The 19,077-nt window shown below is 41.1% G+C and overlaps 1 protein-coding gene across 8 annotated transcripts in view; it reads left to right on the top strand.

Moving 5' to 3' along the window:
* Positions 1-17,531, top strand: part of cnnm2b (cyclin and CBS domain divalent metal cation transport mediator 2b) — a 34,700-nt gene extending 17,169 nt beyond the window's left edge. For 2 of the 8 annotated variants that reach the window (XM_029500460.1, XM_029500485.1), the window contains 6 exons: positions 6,979-7,122; positions 8,525-8,662; positions 10,476-10,645; positions 11,833-11,926; positions 15,242-15,420; positions 15,934-17,531. In XM_029500460.1, the coding sequence (XP_029356320.1) occupies positions 6,979-7,122; positions 8,525-8,662; positions 10,476-10,645; positions 11,833-11,926; positions 15,242-15,420; positions 15,934-16,215 (1,007 nt within the window). In that variant the 3' untranslated portion in view covers positions 16,216-17,531. Of the gene's footprint in view, positions 1-6,978; positions 7,123-8,524; positions 8,667-8,956; positions 8,959-10,475; positions 10,646-11,832; positions 11,927-13,176; positions 13,240-15,241; positions 15,421-15,933 lie in introns of those variants that run through there. The other 6 variants (XM_029500478.1, XM_029500469.1, XM_029500453.1 and 3 more) reach the window with 6 other exon arrangements.
* The last annotated feature ends 1,546 nt before the right edge of the window (positions 17,532-19,077 follow it).

Here is a 19,077-nt window from a genome sequence, read left to right on the forward strand (position 1 = left end):
TTTGCTCGGGCAGTTGTTTCTTTGCGTGGATTCTCTCTATCTATATGACCAGTTGCTGCCTGTGTAAGAAAATTAAGCACTGTGGTCTTCATCGTGTCATGTTATTTCCTCTGCATATGATGGCAAATCATGATAATTTAGACATTCTCAGCTTCAGAGAGTGTGAGGAGTTTGAGCAGGAAAAAGTTCAAATGACACAAATGTTTCTCACACTTCACACACCTGGATTGGTCACCAATAAAAAGACACTAATAGCAAATTTAAGTTTAGATATTGTTTCTAATGTTATATAGAGAAATCACTGACTGTATTTGTATTTCCTCTTGACACTGCTCTGAGGATAATGAAATTTGTAATGGGCACCATGCTGTTGCTGTGTAGCTACTCCCCAAGTGCCTGGTCTTCACAGCCTTATTTAAAGATAACACCCAGAGTTGGGAGTGTTAGTTTTGTAAGGATGCATGCAAACTTGTTAAAAAGGGTTTGATGATTAACCATCTTTCAAAGAGACACAAAGAAACGAGAACATTAACTTACTTTATGACTGTAGAAGAATGAGTTTAAAAATTCTTTTAGTCAAAGTGACTAAATAAATGATCTAGTTTTAACATTAGCATAATATTACAAAACTGTATCTTAACTATATACTATCTATAGAAACGGGCTTTAATACCAGGGCTGAAAAATACTGATAACTTTTAAACCTGCAGTCAAGCTAATGACTATTAGGGGAGTGATGCCATTAGTTGTAAAAAGAAGTCAGATTGTATTGAAGTCTATGAAAATGGCCCAACTTTGCACTTGATTTATTACCTCGGTAAACATTTTCCCAAAGACTTTATGGTCTAGAAATGTAGCTATAACTCTTGATGCAACTCTCGATGCAACGTCATGTTCGGTCTTTTACGTTTTCCTCAGCACCCCACTTCTCTACCAAATATGTTTTCTTGTGTTTTCAAAATACCAAGATGGTGACGGCCAAACTGACGGCCATACTTGAGGCTTCAAAACAGCTGTTCACAAACCAGTAAGTTAACCTGGACTCAGTGCAATCAGGTTAACACCTGTATGTCCTAAACCCTGCTGTTTCTTGTTCATCTCAAACTTTGATTGCCCTCCTACTTAAAAAAAAAATTGTGCACATCACACAATGTGGAGGGTCAGAAAATTGAGGAAACCCTTGTGTCACCAGTTTGACTTGAAGAAATGACATAACTTGTAACTATATTAATGTTATAAATGCCTCACATTTATGTTTTATCTATAATCCTTGTTTAGGAAACACAAACACTTAAACACACAATCATAACTGGACATGCATTTCACTTATGTCTCCAGATAATACAGGCCATTAAACTCAATTGGGTTGTTTTCCTGCATGTGTACTCAGGCTAAGTGTTTATATAAATGAAAAAGCTCTAAACAATCGACATGTTACCAGCAACTGGGTGAAATATTTGTCCATGTCAATGGAAAAATGGGTCAAAATGCCTGGAAACTCTGCTCCTTTTTTTCACCAGAGGTAGATCTGGAAGAGAGACCGTCCAATGAGTTCCCATCGCCCTAACATTGCACTATATTTGTCAGTGTTCAAATATTTGGAAAAATAGGAGGAGAACAAGACAGGGAGGGGGGCAATGATGAGTGTCCAGGACAGATACTGACCCCTCATACTCCCACCCCAACTCTCCAAGCCTTACGTGCCTATTTATAGGGGAAAATTGCGCTATGGAAAAATATGACAACACTGCATTCCATAAATAAGCTGGGAATGGTGGAAAAGAGCATCCAGCTTAGTCTCTGAAGGCCTGAGTGGTCGTTCTCAGGCTTAGCTTTGCAGCCTCCACACACCAGAGTTGCAGAACTGCAACTGATACTAATGGCCAGGTTTCCATCCACATGTGGCACAAATTTCAATTTCCCAATGCTTGACAGAATTTAAACCAAACTGATAAGCGATACCATCCAACGTGGATATGTGATGATGGTTCATCAACAGCAGGTGGAACTGGTTTGATAGTGAGGTGCGATCAAAAAAAAAAAAAAAAATCACATGGGTAAAAAGAGAAAAGTCTTTATAAGTACATGCATGAATATATATATATCAGCTGAACTTTCTACATTCATTGTATTTAGAGCAGTTCCACCCCTCTCTCCTCCTCAGCCACTGTAAACATTATTTTTTAAACATGGTTTCTTCTAGTTTCTAAAATCCAAGTTGGTAAAATGGGAGGCACAAAACAGCAGTTCACTAACCAGTGGGCGACATCACGGACTGATAGAATGACTGTAGACGAGTCCCCTTTAAAATTGGCACATTTTAATATGAATATTTTCAGTACAAGAAAAATCCTCATATTTTCAGATCCAGCTTTTGAAGCACTGAAATGTGTTAACTAAACAAACGTGTTGAAGTCCCCAACTGTCTCATCAGTGCGATTAAGCACTTCCTGGTACCTTAGTCATCTGCTGCTTTGTTGTTAAGGGGAACAAAATAATCCTCTGTGTGTGTGCGTGTGTGTGTCTTGACTCAATTATAAATGTAAACTGAACGGCCATTTACAGAGCTAATGACACAACCACTGCTTTAGAAATGTTTACTAGAGTCTTTAACAACTGAAACGTTCCAGTTTTGGACCAATAAAACATTCTGCTTTAATAGATGAAATTGAAAGTGAATTGACCCCCAACCCTGATGTGTGCAGTGTGCCTGTGTGCTGGACTACCCAGCATGCATTCAGTCTCAGCCCAGCTAGACAGCCCCAGATGTCAGGCAGCAGTGGTGGCTTATAGGACCCCAGACGACCGGTCTTCACAAGGACACACACTCCCTGAGGCCCACTGCCAAGTTCCAGGCTCCAGAGGGTCCAGAGGGGTCAGCCTCCCCTCTCTACCTCCAGCCCACCATCCCCCACACCCTCACAGAATCCACTGCCATAACAGCAGCTAAAAAGCAATGAATAAACACTCTGTCATTGTCTCGTAATATATTTACGGAAGACAGAAGCTGCATTTTTTTTACTCAATTGCTTGTTTGGTATTTTGTCTTTGTGGGAAACTGGAAAGTATGCACTCATCTTCTGGGACAGCGAGACAAAATGGTTTGGAGTGGAGCTACTGTGCGAAAGGCAGTTGTGTGTGTTTATGTGTGACTGTGAGTGTGTGTGACATTGAGAAAGACAGAGCTAGACTTTGGATAACAACAGCACCAGAAGAGTTTACATCAGTACAGCACTTAGAAAAATGGCAACTTTGAGATCATCATTTACTTAAAATAGTCACACCAGAAGCCTGTTAGATCAACTGTGAAACCAGCTGGTGTTTGACAGACTAAATTTAGGACATGGTTTGTCATGTCACTTCAGACAAAAACAAATAAATGTAATGCAACGGGAAGAAACAATCCAGACCTATCTAAATGACCACAAAACATTTCTGAGTTGAACAAATAGTCAAATTTTTGTATGATTTGCAACTGATTTGAGAAACGTTGTCATAATGACATTGTTAACATGCAGATTTTAGCGAGTAATGTTATTCTGGTCACCATCCTGCTGTTACAGATTAGCATGCTAGAAATACAAAATATGAAATGCAGTGCTGCAGTGAAGGGATCTGATTTGAGATTGGAAATTTCATCAAGTAGTAAGACATCTTACTCTGAGCTATAACTGAACAGCCTCTTGAGGGTGCTAGAGTAAATGTCAGGAGATCACTATAGTAAATACCAGATTCATCATCTAGTAGCCTTGAATGTTGGTACCAAACTTTGTGCCAATCTGTGTCGAAGATGTGAATACATTTCAAAGTACAGGCAATCCATTTGCTTGCCGAGGACACGTGTTGCTCTTTCCAAGTTGTTAATTTTAGGCTCAAAATGTAATGGCAACCCGTTTAATAACTAATTAATGTCCCTCTTTAACAAAGTGGTCTCCCTGGATTCAGAGATTGAGCATGGCAAACTATTTTCTGATGAGTTCCATTTAAAACATACAGAAAAATATGAGGTATATGATTTTTTTCTTTGTTCTTAGTTCAATGGAATTTGTGAAATTTCGGTCTTCTCACATTGCAGCCCATGGGATAGACCCCAGAATAAACATTCACTTAACTTTGCATAAACATGCTTTTCTGTGTCATTTCAATAGTTTCCCGTTCATTTTTTACCCTGTCATTCTTTTTTTTTTTTTACTGGTGACCTTCATGGCCTCTGTTAATAAAGCTCTTAAGATAGGTCATCACTATTAGTTTCCCAAGTACCCTCCTCAGTAAAGACAGACGATGGAAAGTGGTCTTGATGTGGACAAAGATCCTGATGGGATTAGTTTAACTTGTCAAACAAGTGCCCGGTGTTGTTAAGATTGTGTGTTCACCGTGTGTGCAAATGGCCTCTTGAAGAACAGAGCAGATTGTGAGTTATCTCCCCTACACCGCTATCAGCATAAAGGTCAGCGGTTGGGGCTCAATCTGTGTCAGAGAGGTGAGGTTATGTTGACGCATATTCTGATTGGTTGTTCTGCTTCCTCTGATGATACCAACCCCGACATTCCCATTTACACAAGTTGGAAACAACAAGTTTTATAAGATAGAATATATATCTAATCAGTGCAGTATTTGCTCTTTGTTGATGTGGTCGACAGTGGCAGCAAAAGTTTTGGGTTTGTTTTTTTATATTAGTATGATATGGGAGTCGTCTTTGTTGAACATCAATCCTCATATACAATTTGCCTTGTTTTAAGACTATTTCGTCAAACTTTGAAATGTTGCTCTTCAGGAAGAAGAAATATTTAGAAATGTGGGGAAATATGTTCGCTGGTGGGCAGCACAAACATGGTTAGCATTGTTGCCACACAACAAGAAGGCTGCTGGTTCGGTTCCCCGCCTGAGGCCTTTCTGCGTGGAGTCTGTTCTCGCTGTGGCTGCATGGGTTTCCTCCCACCGTCCAAAGACAACATGTTTGGGTTAATTGGTGACTCTAAATTGTCTGTAGGTCCGAGTGTGAGTCTGAGTCAATAAACAAGATATGACACCCAAATGAGGAGTCATCCTCCAGTCATGGAAAACAACACCGAAGTTAAAGTTAACAAGACTCCAATGTTGATACAAACAAATGACTTTGTCTGAATGCAAATCATTGTAGCAGAAATGAAATCACTTTGTGTATTTGAGCATTTCCATGTTCAGTCCATTTTAGCTCACACTTTGAACATTGAGGTGACATTAGCCTGTGAGAGCCAAGTTTTAATTTGGCATGCATGTTGTTGGGACTTCCAGGCCATTTTGATTGTATGCTGATCTTTGTAATGTGCTTTAGTGACCACAAGATGACACAAAAAGTATCCATGAATGAAACTCACAGGTCTGAGTTAAGCAAAATTAAATATAATGGCAGACAGAACCCAAAATGTAATGTCCTAATATGAGGAAGCAGGGTCTTAGGAGGAGTGTATATTCAGCAGACAGCCATGTTTGTAAACCTGATGTCAGTAGAGTGGATGCCATTAAAAGAGGAAGTGAGCATTGATCTGTTTCACCGTGCTGCACTGGCCACTCCATTTGCTTTTCCCTCCCAGGGCAGTTTAGAGTAATTGCTTGCTCAAAGACTTCAGAGGCCTGATTGCTTTAACCCACCAAGACTCCATTTGTGTTTGTCCCAGTTAAACCCAACCCCGCAGTGATAAAGCAATATGCTCTAAACATATAAATAGAAATAAGCATCCTGCTCTTGGAAGAGACTTTTGACTCATGTACCAATTGCCCAACTCTGTGCATTACTGTATTTCTGTTTTCATTATAACACCTCTATTTGGGGGTCCCCCCCCCCCCACACACACACACACTGTTTGTAACTGGAGCATATTTGTTGAAAGCATCATTTCTGCCCCTCATGCTCTCAGCGTTCTCACATTCAGTCTCTCAGGCTCTGTACACTGCACATCAGTGTGCTGTCATAGTGTTGCGAGGAAGCAGTGAGCTGCAGTGCAATAAAACACTCTTGGTGATCAGCCCAGAAGTCTTTTCAGCCAATGCTTGCCTGCACCAAAGAAGCCAATGTTAGCTGAAACAGCATCCGAGCATCATTGCTGTGGTGTACCTGTGTTCTCTAATAACCGCACACTCATTCGCACACCTGTACACTCTGGCACACGTACGTGCACACATACGCCCGTGCACACTGATGTCCTGCATTATTTACACCCAGGTGTATCTGCATGCAAACGGCCCATTTCAAGACAATCTGATCACACAGTGGAGGCTTCGCCCAGTCTGTTCCTTCACTCGGTGAGAATATCGCCGGGGCGGAATGGAAACTTCATTTTGCAGGGGCTAATATTAGCCTGGGCCTCTGGAAAATTCCTTTTAAATGATCACAAGCTGAGAAAAGGCAAAGAATTTGTTTAGTGTTTTGCCTGACAGTATTCTCTGCATACACTTTTTTCTCAGATGGTACGGCACCAGGAGGGTCCTGGGAACACAGATGTTGAGGGAGGGAGATCTATGGGGGCTCATATGATGAAATGTCGGGCTGGTTGACTGTCAGTCGGTCTGTGTCTCTCGCGGTCTGAAAATGAGCTGGCACTCTGAACACTTGAACACTTGAACTACCATATTCTGTTTCCCTCCCCATTTAACTGATAAAGAGATCAGATTGCTTTGGGTCCTCTGCTCTGTGTGTGATTTGAATTGTGATTCATTCTATAGCCTTCTCACCACAACAGCCACAACTCTATCTGACATAGGTGATTTATTCAGTTTTCATTTTATGAAATGTAATGGTTAGTATTTTTCTTGAATAGATACCAGATGGACATGTTATGGATGGAAATACCTGTTTGTGTCCCTGCCTGTATGTTCCATTGTCTCCCCTATCACTGCCTGACATGCTGCAATAAAGATGCCTATATTGAACTTTTCTTGTCATCATCTGACTCTAACTTTATCTCCTATGTTTGTGTATTGGTGTGTGTGTTTCGCTAGGAAAATCGCACCTGGCCATAGTTCAGAGGGTAAACAATGAGGGTGAGGGAGACCCTTTCTATGAAGTTCTGGGTATCGTCACTCTGGAGGATGTTATTGAGGAAATCATCAAGTCAGAGATCCTGGACGAGACTGACTTGTACAGTAAGTCCCCCTCTTGAAACTCAGACTGAGACTTAGAGTTTAAGATTTCTCCATGTCAGCAGACTGTCAAATCAGGACCCCCAGTCCTGAATTCATTGCTTTTTGTAAACTGATCCGAGCCCAGTGGTTGGGTTAGAGTCTGTAATAAGACAAGAAACAGTAAGCACATTTACATGATGCCTAAAAAACCTAATTATAGCGTCAGTCTGACCAAATCTGGATATTTAAAGTATATGTAAACACGTTAGCTCGGCTGAAATCAAACTGAAAATCATCAGACTAACACACCCAGGTAATGCGATTGAAGTTCGATCTACTGCTGCATGTATACGGCCAATCGAACTGGAACCGGAGGAGGCGATCTGCTTACGTTTCACGCCAAGCTATGACGGAAGTCGAACAGCATTTAAAACGTAAACGCAAACGTAGGAGGTGTCACAAAAGCAGCCGGCTAACATGGCGAAGTGTAACATGCACATCATCATTTGCTGTTCAGCATTCTGATGTCATAGGGCTCTAAAAAGCTGGTAAAATTTGGGTTGAGAGCATCTTGGCCTTTGGTAATGTGATGCATTTCTGAGTGATCTATTTGTGAAGAGCCATTTATGATGGCTGTTGCTTTTTGTCAATCGAGGCAACAAACATACCTTCATAGTATAATATTGTTCTGCTACGACTAAGAAGCTGACATTCAGGACTGGCCGTATATAATGGAAGGGGCTGGCCAGTTGCTCCTTAAATTTGACTGGGCATATTCATTTTGACAACCTCAAGGTGCATGACGACTCAACAGAACTATTGAAATAAGACGGCCTTAATATATAAACAACAACAAGCGATTAGAAGTTTGATAAAAATCTCCTTTTTCTTCTTGATATCAGTTTTTGTGTGAAGACTTCTAGGTTGGAATTTATATTTAAACTTGATTTATCTCTTGAGTTTGTTTCATTCACAGAAGAATTTCAGTTTATTGTCAAATTTTTATGCATCCGAGGATGCAAAAATTAGATTTTTTACTACCAAACTATATTATAACTATATTTCAGTTTCAGACCAAACCCTTTACAGGCCATGCGGTTATGGTCCTATGGTATCGTTAAAAACCTGCAGACATAGAGTACGTGCCAATCTATTTGTTGCCCTAATACATATGGTTTTAAGTAATGCTAAGAATGTGGTAAGCTAACAATGTAGCCCCCTATAGCTCTCCTTTAGTTCTGAGAAGGACGCCACAGCTACGTTTCTGGAAAAAGCAATAAGCTTTGGGTAACTCAAGTTTAGTGACCTTATGACCCGGGACGACGAGCTCGGTGTCTGTGGAGTGGTATGGATTGACCTTTTTCTGTTCCAGAGAAGGTTTCAGTTTGTGTTTTACCCCAAACTTTTAATTTTCCCTCCTCAGCTGACAACAAGACAAAAAAGAAAATCACCCATCGGGAAAGGAAGCAGGATTTCTCAGCCTTCAAGCCTACCGACAATGAAATGAAGGTTAAAATATCACCTCAGCTTCTGCTTGCTACCCTGCGTTTCCTAGCAACAGGCAAGTGGGTTGCGTTGCTGCTTGACTTCCCCCAGTGTGCCCTCAGCCCCTCACTGTGGGGAAAGTGTGTGTATGTGTGTGTTTCAGTGCAAACTGTTTGTGTGTGCATGTGCCCGTATGGGCTTTGAATTTTTGGGCAAGTGGGTGTAGGGGAGAGTGAGTATGTGTGTAGAATGAGTATCTGTTGTGTGTTCGTGTGTGTCCTTGTGTATGTGAGGGAGAGAGTTGTGTGAGGACTCACAAGAAGTGTGTTGGTATGCATGTGTGTGTGTGTGTGTGTGTGTATTTGCGAAGACGTAGAAGGCCTTTCGGGAGCACGGCACGGGATGTCTGTGCAGAGTGTGCACGGATCCAAAAAAAAAAAAAAAAGCAGGCGTCTATTTGCTTGCATGTCATGCACTGAAGGTTACATGTTGAGTCACAGCTTTAAAAACACCATCCTGTTTGCTTACGCTCGTTCCTCAGTGACATCACGCCCAGCATTTTTGGCCTATGAGCGGGGTTCTCACACAAGTCGACATATTTAGTGTAAAATGTGAAATATGTCACCCACTTTCCTCTGGGAAATGGATTTGTGAACAGTTAGTAGAATATGTGTAAAGTCCTCCAGGAGCAGCAGCGATTCGCTGCAGTTGGATTTGCTTTAGAACTTTGACCTAGCAGCTAAGCATTGATTAAGTTCCTCTAAAGACTATTAGGGAGTTTAGTTCCTGGTGGTGGAGCCAGCAGCCAGCTGACACACATCACCGCCGCTGAGTTGAAGGAGCTGATTGGCTCATTAGGCGGTTGAGGCAGACCGGTCATGATGAGGATACATCTTTTAAGTTTTAAGGAGTCTTTGGTTAGTTTACACGTATGGAGAGATTTGTTTGTATTATAAACTGAAACTATGGCTGAAGCTTTGAGTAACAAAATTCTTTACCAAAGAGGGAGCTTGAGGAAGCAAAGCAGAGGAGCGATCATTCCTCCAGGATGGACAGGCCATATCTCATAAACACAAGTATAATTTATGGAAATAAATTAGGTGTAATGCTTGTAATGCTTTTATCTTTGAAGTTTTGTTCATATAAGAAATTTGTTCAACTTTACCAGTGCCACCTGCTTAGAGGTGTGCGTTTCTAATATTTACATAGTAAAATATACTTTAAAATTGCGCCATTCTGTAATTCTTATTGTTTGATGTTAGAATTTCCCACCACAAAGATTCATCTTTCATTCATCTTTGTAGAAAAGTGAATGTCAGTATTGGCATCAGTGGCCCTGAAAGGGAAAATATGTCAGTAGAGCTGCCAACAATATGTCAGTGCAGTGACAGACATAAAGCGTGAACAGTTTGATATGAAATTCTGTGTAATAATGTAAAGCAAGGTGCTGCACAACTGAGATTGGAGCCAGTTAAGTGATATAGTGACAAGGTGGAGTAGTTTCCTAACAACTGACCTTTGAGTTGTTGTTGAGTTGTTGTTGAGTTGTCATTTTGTACAGATTCCCTTTGCTCTTTTTAATTTCTGTGACATATTTAAAAACCAATTGTAATTCATATATGTCAATACACACACTACACACCCTATAGTTAAAAAAACAAATCCATTTGTGTCAGTTGTCCAATTTGAACCATTTGCTTCACAGATGTCAGAAAATTTAGGACAATTTTCAAAATTTTTTTCTAATTAACCCTTCAGAGTTATTATAGAAGGATCATTTATAATAATAAATATGATAAAATGGGATATACATGTATATAAGTCCACTGTCTGATGGTATACAGTGTATGTTTGATCTTCCTCCCGTCACACTATCTCCCTCTCCTCAGAAGTTGAGCCGTTTGCACCCGTGCAAATGTCAGAAAAGATCCTGCTGCGTCTGTTGAAGCATCCCAACGTCATCCAGGAGCTGAAGTACGATGAGAAGAACAAACGGGCGGCAGAGCACTACCTCTTCCACAGGAACAAGCCCGTGGATTATTTCATCCTCATTCTGCAGGTGTGTTGACTTGATGAGATGCTTTAGCAGATTTGTTCCAAAGCAGTGTCCATATGGTTTCCCCTTTTCACCTCTTTCACCTCATCTGGATAAATAGTTGTTAATTTCCTCTTTCACAACTTAAAATCTGTGTTTTCACTGCAATTTACACACAACACTACAAGTTTTATTATAATAAACATGTTCACACAGTTTGAAGTTCTACTCCAGGGACCATATGTTGTGATTGTACTGTAGGAAACACACAGCAGTACCATGGATATGCAGCTCATCAGTAACAAAAATAAGGGATACAACGCTTTCATTGTGACTGGTAATAAATAGAAAATCTGAAAAGTGTTATAGTAACCTATGAAAAGATTTCTGAACAAATCATAAATATTTTTCCACTCAAAAATAAAATTGTGAAATACAAGAGAATAATAGATGAATATTCAAAGTGTTGTGTATGTCCTTATATCCCAGACACCTGAAAGAAATCCTGCTAGTTACCATTATTTATTCAAAAGCAGATCAAACCAAGTTCTTCTGACCTTCATGTGGCCTTACAGTTTGAAGCGTGGTGTGAATGTCTGCTCTGTCTCTGGACATGCTGCTGCTGACAACTTGGCCTTTGTCTTTGCGGAGTACGAGAGAATAAAGTACAGTAAAGAGAGTGTAAGTCCCAAATCTTTGGCCACTCTTAAAAACACATCAAAGAACTTGAAATATTTCCAAACACTGATATCGATATATGCAGTAGTTCCGGCTCAAATGAGGTCCAGGTTGGACAAGTATGAGGTCATGGTACTGCTCCAGGCTCAGGAGCAGTTTGGGAACTGTTAAAGAGAGTACAGATTTTCTGCAAGTAGTCCAAAGGAGAAGGGAAAAGGGCGGGTGGGTGGATTTGTTCTCAACTCACAGGCAGGGCGAATAAATGTATTTGAGCAGGAAAAGAATCAAAAGATTTTCAATCGGGTGAAAGAGGAATTGCAAAGCACAAAGCTGAAGCGGAAATCCCAGATAGAGAGGCTGAGAGAAATCTACTGTAACTGACACAATGAAGCACTAATGCCCCAAACACAACATCCGTACATGCAGGTGAATGGATAACAGTAATTGTGGGTGTCTTTAAGCTGAGCAGTCCACTTTGTTGTGCCCTGCAGTTGGGTGTTCTCTCAGATAACACTGGGTTCTTCCCGTCACAGGGGAAGGTGGAGGTGGAGGCAGGAAAAGAGGGGATGAAGTTTGAAGCGGGTCCGTTCTCCTTCTATGGGATGATGGCTCTGACCTCCTCACCAGGTAAGACCTCGCACTGATACGTCCTGTTTTTGTCTTCAGTTCAACATCAGGAAAAACACTGTCGTGGAAAAATGATCATTCACTTTTTTAAAATGCAGCTTTTAGGCTCCTACTGCTGTGGATATGAAAACTGTCAAGTACCAAAAAGTAGCACCGGTTGTGGTAGATGGCCGCACGCCCTGAGGCTGCTTCTGCTCGAGGTTTCTGCCTCTTAAAAGGAAGATTTTCCTCACCACCATCGCCAAGTGCTTTCTCTTGGTGGGAATCGTTGGGTCTCTGTCAATAATATCTTTGGAAAGTGCCTTGAGATAACTTCTGTTGTGAACTGGTGCTATTTAAAAATAAATGGAGTTGACTTGATCTGTATCAAGAACTTCCTTAGCCTCAAACTATTTGTTCATGTTTTCTTTCATCAGACAGTTTCTATTTTCGTCATTTTCAGACTTTATGTTAGTTAGGTAATGTGGATTCAGGCAGCACTTGACATATAAAACTATTTCATAAATTTAAAAAAAGGATATCATAAGACACACACAGTTATGAGACCCAGGCGTCATTTCAGCTGAAATATTAAACATTTAAATTATTTCTAAACTTTGCCATTGCACTTAAAGGAAAACATATCTGCACTGTTACTTATTTCTGGCTTGGTGAAGCTTTGAGGAGCAATGCACATTCAATTTAGCCAAATAAAATGTGATTTTTTTGGTGATTTTAACTTTGTCTGTGTCCTATATCCTGTGGAAACAGACCTGCCTGGCCTTTATTTTTTACAAGGAATGAGTTTGCTTTGCCAAGCAAAGATCAATTTATGATCAAACCCATAAATTGACTTTGGTGAACAGCAGATGTCAGGCTGAAAAGGGTGTCCTACAGTGACATCATGAGAAAGCGTCACTCAGTGATCCGCTCTGTCCCCAGTTCATTCATAAACTACAACACTATTCTCAGCATTGCACAACTCCCCTGGTTGGCTCTGGTGATGGGATATGAGAGACACCTACTGGTGGAAAAGTAGAATAACCTCAGTCTTCACTCAGCATCAAAAATAAGAAAACAGATACATGATGAGGCAGGATTTAACCGTCTGAGGCAGCTGGGAGACTGTGTGTGGCTTTAATCTGTGTTTTTTTTACCATTTGATCCCAGAAAGTTTACAGTTTGTGAAGTTGTGTTGATCTTTTTCCACCTTGACTGACTTCTCTCCCCTTTTTCCCCTCTTTGCTCCCTCTGTCTTCTCTTTCCCCAAGTCCCTCTGTCTCTCTCTCGTACGTTTGTGGTCAGTAGAGCTGAATCATTAGCAGGATCTCCAGGTACAGTGGCCTATTCCGTCTACACAAACATACACGTTCACGTGTAACACCGCAATAACATCATCCATCAATCATCAATCAACATTATTTTTCAAACAAAAGTAGAAAAAATGATGAATAGTTGGATTTACCATCTATGTAAAGATGCACGAGCGTGTCTCAGCTTTCTGAGCCTCATTGTTTGCCTGAGCAGTAGTTTGTTTGTTTGTTGTTGTTTTTTTTTGTTTTTTTTCTTTTTGTCTTGTGTGATTTTGTGGCCAATTCAGGGTGCATGCTTGATAGTCTGTTTGCACCTGAATGCATCATGCTCTGTACATTTTTGCGTGTGCAAGTGAAAGAGAAGGGAGGCTAAAAGAAAACAGGTTCAGATGGAGACCTAACACCCTCGTCCCCTGAGCCATTAGTCAAATGGCTGAATGGTGTTGGGGACTGGAGGCCCCAGAGTGGACCCAGGCTCCGCCCCGCTCGCCCCTAACCTTTAACCCCCTGACTACATAAACAAGACCTAAAGCTACAGCCCCCTGCTGGACACCACCGAGCATGCGTACAGACACACACATGCACACATATGTTTACACGCGCACAACGCACCCACATGTATCCAGAATCGCAGTTGAACAAATACGCTCTTGACTTGTGTGTCTGTGTTTTTTTTTTTTTTTTATCCAGCGTGGTCACGCACACATTTGATTTTGCACCTAAGTGTAGGTGAAGACATTTTGTGTGAATCCATGACACACACCGCCATTTTTTTGTATTGACCTGGCCCCTGCGGCCCCGAGAAAGTGGAGTACTAATCCGCAAGAGTTCACATGCCAGGCCTTTGCCCAACTGTGCTCAGTTAGAACACACACACACACACAGTTTGTGAGTCTCACTCCTTATCACGCACACACATATTCCAACATGAGATTACATACATTCCACTTGGCGTAGTAGCATTAGGCCCGGCCAAGCCGTTTCCACTTTGTTCTGTGTGATTTTCTCTAGGCTTCTTTAAGAAGTGGAAAACATAATCTGGCTTTAATTAAAAAATGACAAAAAAAAACCACACACACACACAAACACAGAGCAAGTTTCCTGTAAGGTAGCTATTAGAGCGAAGCCACGTCATTGGAGACTCCTGACTCATGAAACTCCCCTCACCTAAAGGATTATACAGCGATGAGAGCTCCATTGGGTCACAGCGAGCGTCTGTGCTTATGTCTCACACTTGACCTGCAGAGTTTGAACCAGTGCTCAGGATCTTAAGTGCTGCTAAAGCTGCAGCTCAACTCGTTTGAGAGGAAACTGTGAGAAGGTCGGACCGGGTACAGCAGAGAGTTCAAATGTCTGAAACAACCTAAATCTGAAAAACACAAGCTGATAGATACTGAAACAATACGTGCCAATACCGTGCATCATGGCAATTTAAAGGTACAACCGATTAGATCATTAGAGATTTCAAACACAGTCAAACAGGATATGATCACTCAGCTTTGCTTTTCTTCTTAGGTAGAACAAATCCTATCAAAGTCCTCTTCCTGCGTGACATCATGGATTTGCCATGACTTGGACATGTGGAAGTGTTTGATTTGTGGATATGGCAGCAATGACGCAGCAACAACACAGTCTATAAGAAGAAAGACAAGCCAACTTTCTTAAATTATAATTCCTGAAAGGCCAGAAGTTTTCAGAAATATGCGTTTCAGCCTTTGCATTGCCAACACATTTCCTGGGATCGTCAAAAGTATTGTGTGTTTGAACAGCTAAGGGGAATGGAATTATTTTGGAAATGTGTTCCCAACAAGGCCTCTGAGGAGCTCTGATGAGGAATCAATGACCTCGCAGCATTATGGGGTTTTAGGTCTCAATCATTTATATTGTTTTCTCTCACTCATCCCTTGAAGGAACAACAGACACCATAGAGATTCAAACTAAATGAATTAGCACTGACGCGGACTTGTTTCGCTAACCCTAACCCCTGGGCTTCTAAACATGTTAAACTTTCACTTCCTTACAGAAAATAAATCTCCTCCTCGGCCGTTCGGACTCAACCACTCTGACTCCCTGAACAGGAGCGATCGCATAGACGCCATCACTCCGACACTAGGCAGCAGCAACAACCAGCTCAACTCCTTCCTACAGATCTACGTACCCGACTACTCAGTCCGAGCGCGCTCAGACCTGCAGTATATCAAGGTAAGAACACGTCCTGCAAATGTTTTCAGGCTCTTACTCTCACAGTGGACACAGATTTAGACAAATCAAATGAATTAAATAATAAACAGCTCGATTAAAGGAAAGATGGTTGGAGACAAACTAAATTCTTTTTGTTTTGCTGCATCCTTTGTTTTTTCAGATTGTTACTCCCAGAAACCGCCATTAATGTCACTGTTTGCCTCCAACATACACTGAGTGCTACCTGTGGCTTGCTTTGATTTTATTGTAAATTATTCCCAGATCCTAATAAAAAAGCATCATAACATTTGAAGGACTTATGTTACACTCTGCCTTCACATCGGACACTGGCAGTGGCTGACGTCATTAAAAGAAGAAATGAGGCCACTTTGTAGTTGTGATAAGCAAATATTTGATAAAAATAAAGACATCTATGTTTAATTACAAAACAGTAAATCAGTTTACTCCCAGATCAGCCTCTATACAATGCAACATCAGTAACAGTCAGATAACGCCATGTTCACTGTTTCCTAGGTAACACGCCAACAGTACCAGAACGCCGTGATGGCATCACGAATGGACAAGACACCCCAATCCACAGATAGTGAGTTCACTAAGATCGAGCTCACACTGACGGAGCTCCATGATGGCGTGGAGACTCCGGCTGTTGGGACCAACACAGCCAGCACCACCAGCACCACCCCTGCTGTGGCCATAGCTGTGGCCAATGAGACATCCCACCTGCTCAACCAGCAGCAAAACTGTGTGGGCCTCAGCAGAAGCAACCACAGCACCCACAACGAGGGACCCATCTAGCCCCCACCGAGCCCGGTGGAGACCCAGACCCTCCACCCTGTCTCGTGGACACAGGCAGAGCGGTGGCATAGATGGAGATGAGGGAAAGTGGGGAAGTGAAGGCGGGTGGAGTGAGGGTTCTGCTCCGACCAATAGCCCCCAGTCAGTCAGTCAGTCAGTGAGACCCTTTCAATAAGGGGCAACTGGGAAGACGGGTGCTGCGTCACCATGAACGCCCCCCCACCTGAACGCTGTCAGAATCCCTACGTACTACAGCCTCGTGCAGAGGCGGCGCACGGACACAGCCTGTGCCCCAGCCTCTTTTTTGGGACTCTCTCACACTTTCATCGCGGTGACTTGGACCAGAGGACGACAGAGTGCATGCAAACCCCGCCCCTTTATCCTACACTACACACACACACACATACACATAAACAGTCAGGCAACATAACACACACACACTCACACATGATTGCTGTACTTTCTCCTCAGGCCAAAGACTTTGGTCCCAACCCCTCTTACACTGGACACAAACTATTTTCGCACACATATTCAAATACACTCACACACACACACACACACACACACAAACACAAATGCAACCTACCCACCTGTGCATCTTTCAGGGAGGCTCAGTCGACTGTTGATCCCATCAGCGAGCACTCAAACCCAAACACGCAGAAAGCAACGGTTAGTCAAAGACTGCACCAAAAACCGCTTTGAAATAAACCGTGAAACCACGCACCAAGAATGTTTTCCTGTATTTATTTATTTTATAATATTGTATGTATATATGTATGCGTGGGAACATGATATGACCTAAACTGGCATTTGAGCATGCACGTGCATAAACAGAGGTGTGTGTGGGGCACACGTGTCATATCAAAAAGGACATGCTACATATATGGAAATGAACATCTATTCATGTTTATGAGGAGGTGAGGGTCTTTTACAGATACAGTATGTATATTACAGATCTTCTTATTTTTACTATTATCCTAAATCAGGCTTATGGTACTCTATCTTTTTCAACTTAAAAAAAAAAAAAAAAATCACACTATTGCCTTTAAGAGAAATCATATAATTAATTATTTTAACAAGTGCAATGAAACCCAATTTATTTAAGAGTTGATTATGAATAAAAAAGAATCACTGTATTATAAATTGACAGATATATTTGTATGTATGTACTGTATGTATATGTATATTTGTTTTTGAAAAATGCTAAACTGCAGCCATCCACAAGCAAATTTGTCTTTAGTCGGTCGCTGTTTTCTCTTTGTCTCCTTCATGTTTTTGCATCCTTTGACCTCAAACTAGTATACGTTCATCTGGGAGTTATGATGCCTAACAAGTTTCTGTTTTGGGGGTGGGCTGGGGATTACTGAAGGGTGGGATGTGCCAACACAGCACCTATGCATGTGGAGGCGTTATCTTTGGGGTTTTGTTTTTTTTTTTTCATTGTTTTTTTGCAAATTTTACGGATAATCAAACTTGATAATTGCACAGTATTAATGACCTCATCTAACATGTTGAGCATCATCAACGTCACAAAAAGCAACCTCGACATTAAACGTGTCCATGAATGATACACAGCTATGCTTTTCCACTGTTTATGTGTGTGAATGTTTTGTTTTGTTTTTCTCTTTTCCTTTGTTCTCATGTATGTTACTTGTATGTGTGTGTCTTAAGTTCATGGCCCGGTCTCTCAGCCCTTAAAGGCTATTTTCTGAATATTAATGATAATTAACTAGAACTTACTTGTTCTGGTTTCCCACATGTTCTAGACTACATCCTGTGTTTAATAAATATTGAGTTAGTACAGATCAACTAAACTTTTATTCTGAAAGAACAAGTCCAGACTATAAACCTGTAAAACAACAACTTATCATTTTTGAATGTAAATTAATGATTCTGTGTCATTTTTGTTTATTTTATATCAAGTGTAAAAAAAAAAAAAGAAAAAGGTCAAGTTGTGATTTTTACAGCTAGTTATATGCTGGACTAAATCTTTGCTGATTTTGACTTCTGAGAATAACTAGATTCTTTCTCATTTTGTTTTGTTTACTTTAGCCTGAATGAAGCTAGGCTAGCAGTTCTGTGCCATCTTTATGCTCAGCTAAGTTAACATGTCCTGGCTACAGCTGCAGATTTAGCGTACTGATGGTATCGATTTCATTCTCTGAAGAAAAAAAAAACAAAAAAAAAAAAAAAAAGGAAAAAAGAACGAACGAAGTAAAAATAGAAATAAGCTCATTTCCCAAAATGTTGAATGACTGTTTGATTTGTTTCTTTAGTTTTTTCTTTCTTGCCCTTATTATTTTACCTCAGAAAGACAGGAATGAGTTTGAAGGTACTGTATGTGTGCTTGACATTTTCCCTGAAGCTACATGAATCTAGAATACTTCTGTTTACTTCATGTCTAACGGGGCTGGAGATTTTAACTCTCTAACTATAAAATTATTTTGGACTCTACTTCCAGGTCTGTTCTTTAACATTAAATGTACTGTTTATTGGCAGTTTTCTAAGCAGTGTCCTCAAGCTGAATGGTTGGTTAGTGCAGTTTGTAACCACTGGTGGTCGCTGTTTCCTCATGTAACTCACAGTGTGTGTGTGTGTTTATCACAGTCTGTGAAAACACACACACACACACACACACAGTCCTTCCAGCCGCTCACGTCTGCATGGTTTGCAGCCGTCTTTGCTGTTATTGTTTACTTGAAAGTTCTCCTATCCAGCAGGCCTGCTCGGCTCTGCAGGGACAGTCACTCCAGAGAGGAAGCAGTGAATCGTGTTTGACACTCTGATGTTCCACAAGCAGCTGAATCTGAGAGCCTGACAGCAGAGAGAGGAGCAAGGCCACAAGTCAGAAGGCTAAACGCA

This window comes from Echeneis naucrates, chromosome 1, assembly GCF_900963305.1.
Source record: "Echeneis naucrates chromosome 1, fEcheNa1.1, whole genome shotgun sequence".
NCBI classification, from domain to species: domain Eukaryota; kingdom Metazoa; phylum Chordata; class Actinopteri; order Carangiformes; family Echeneidae; genus Echeneis; species Echeneis naucrates.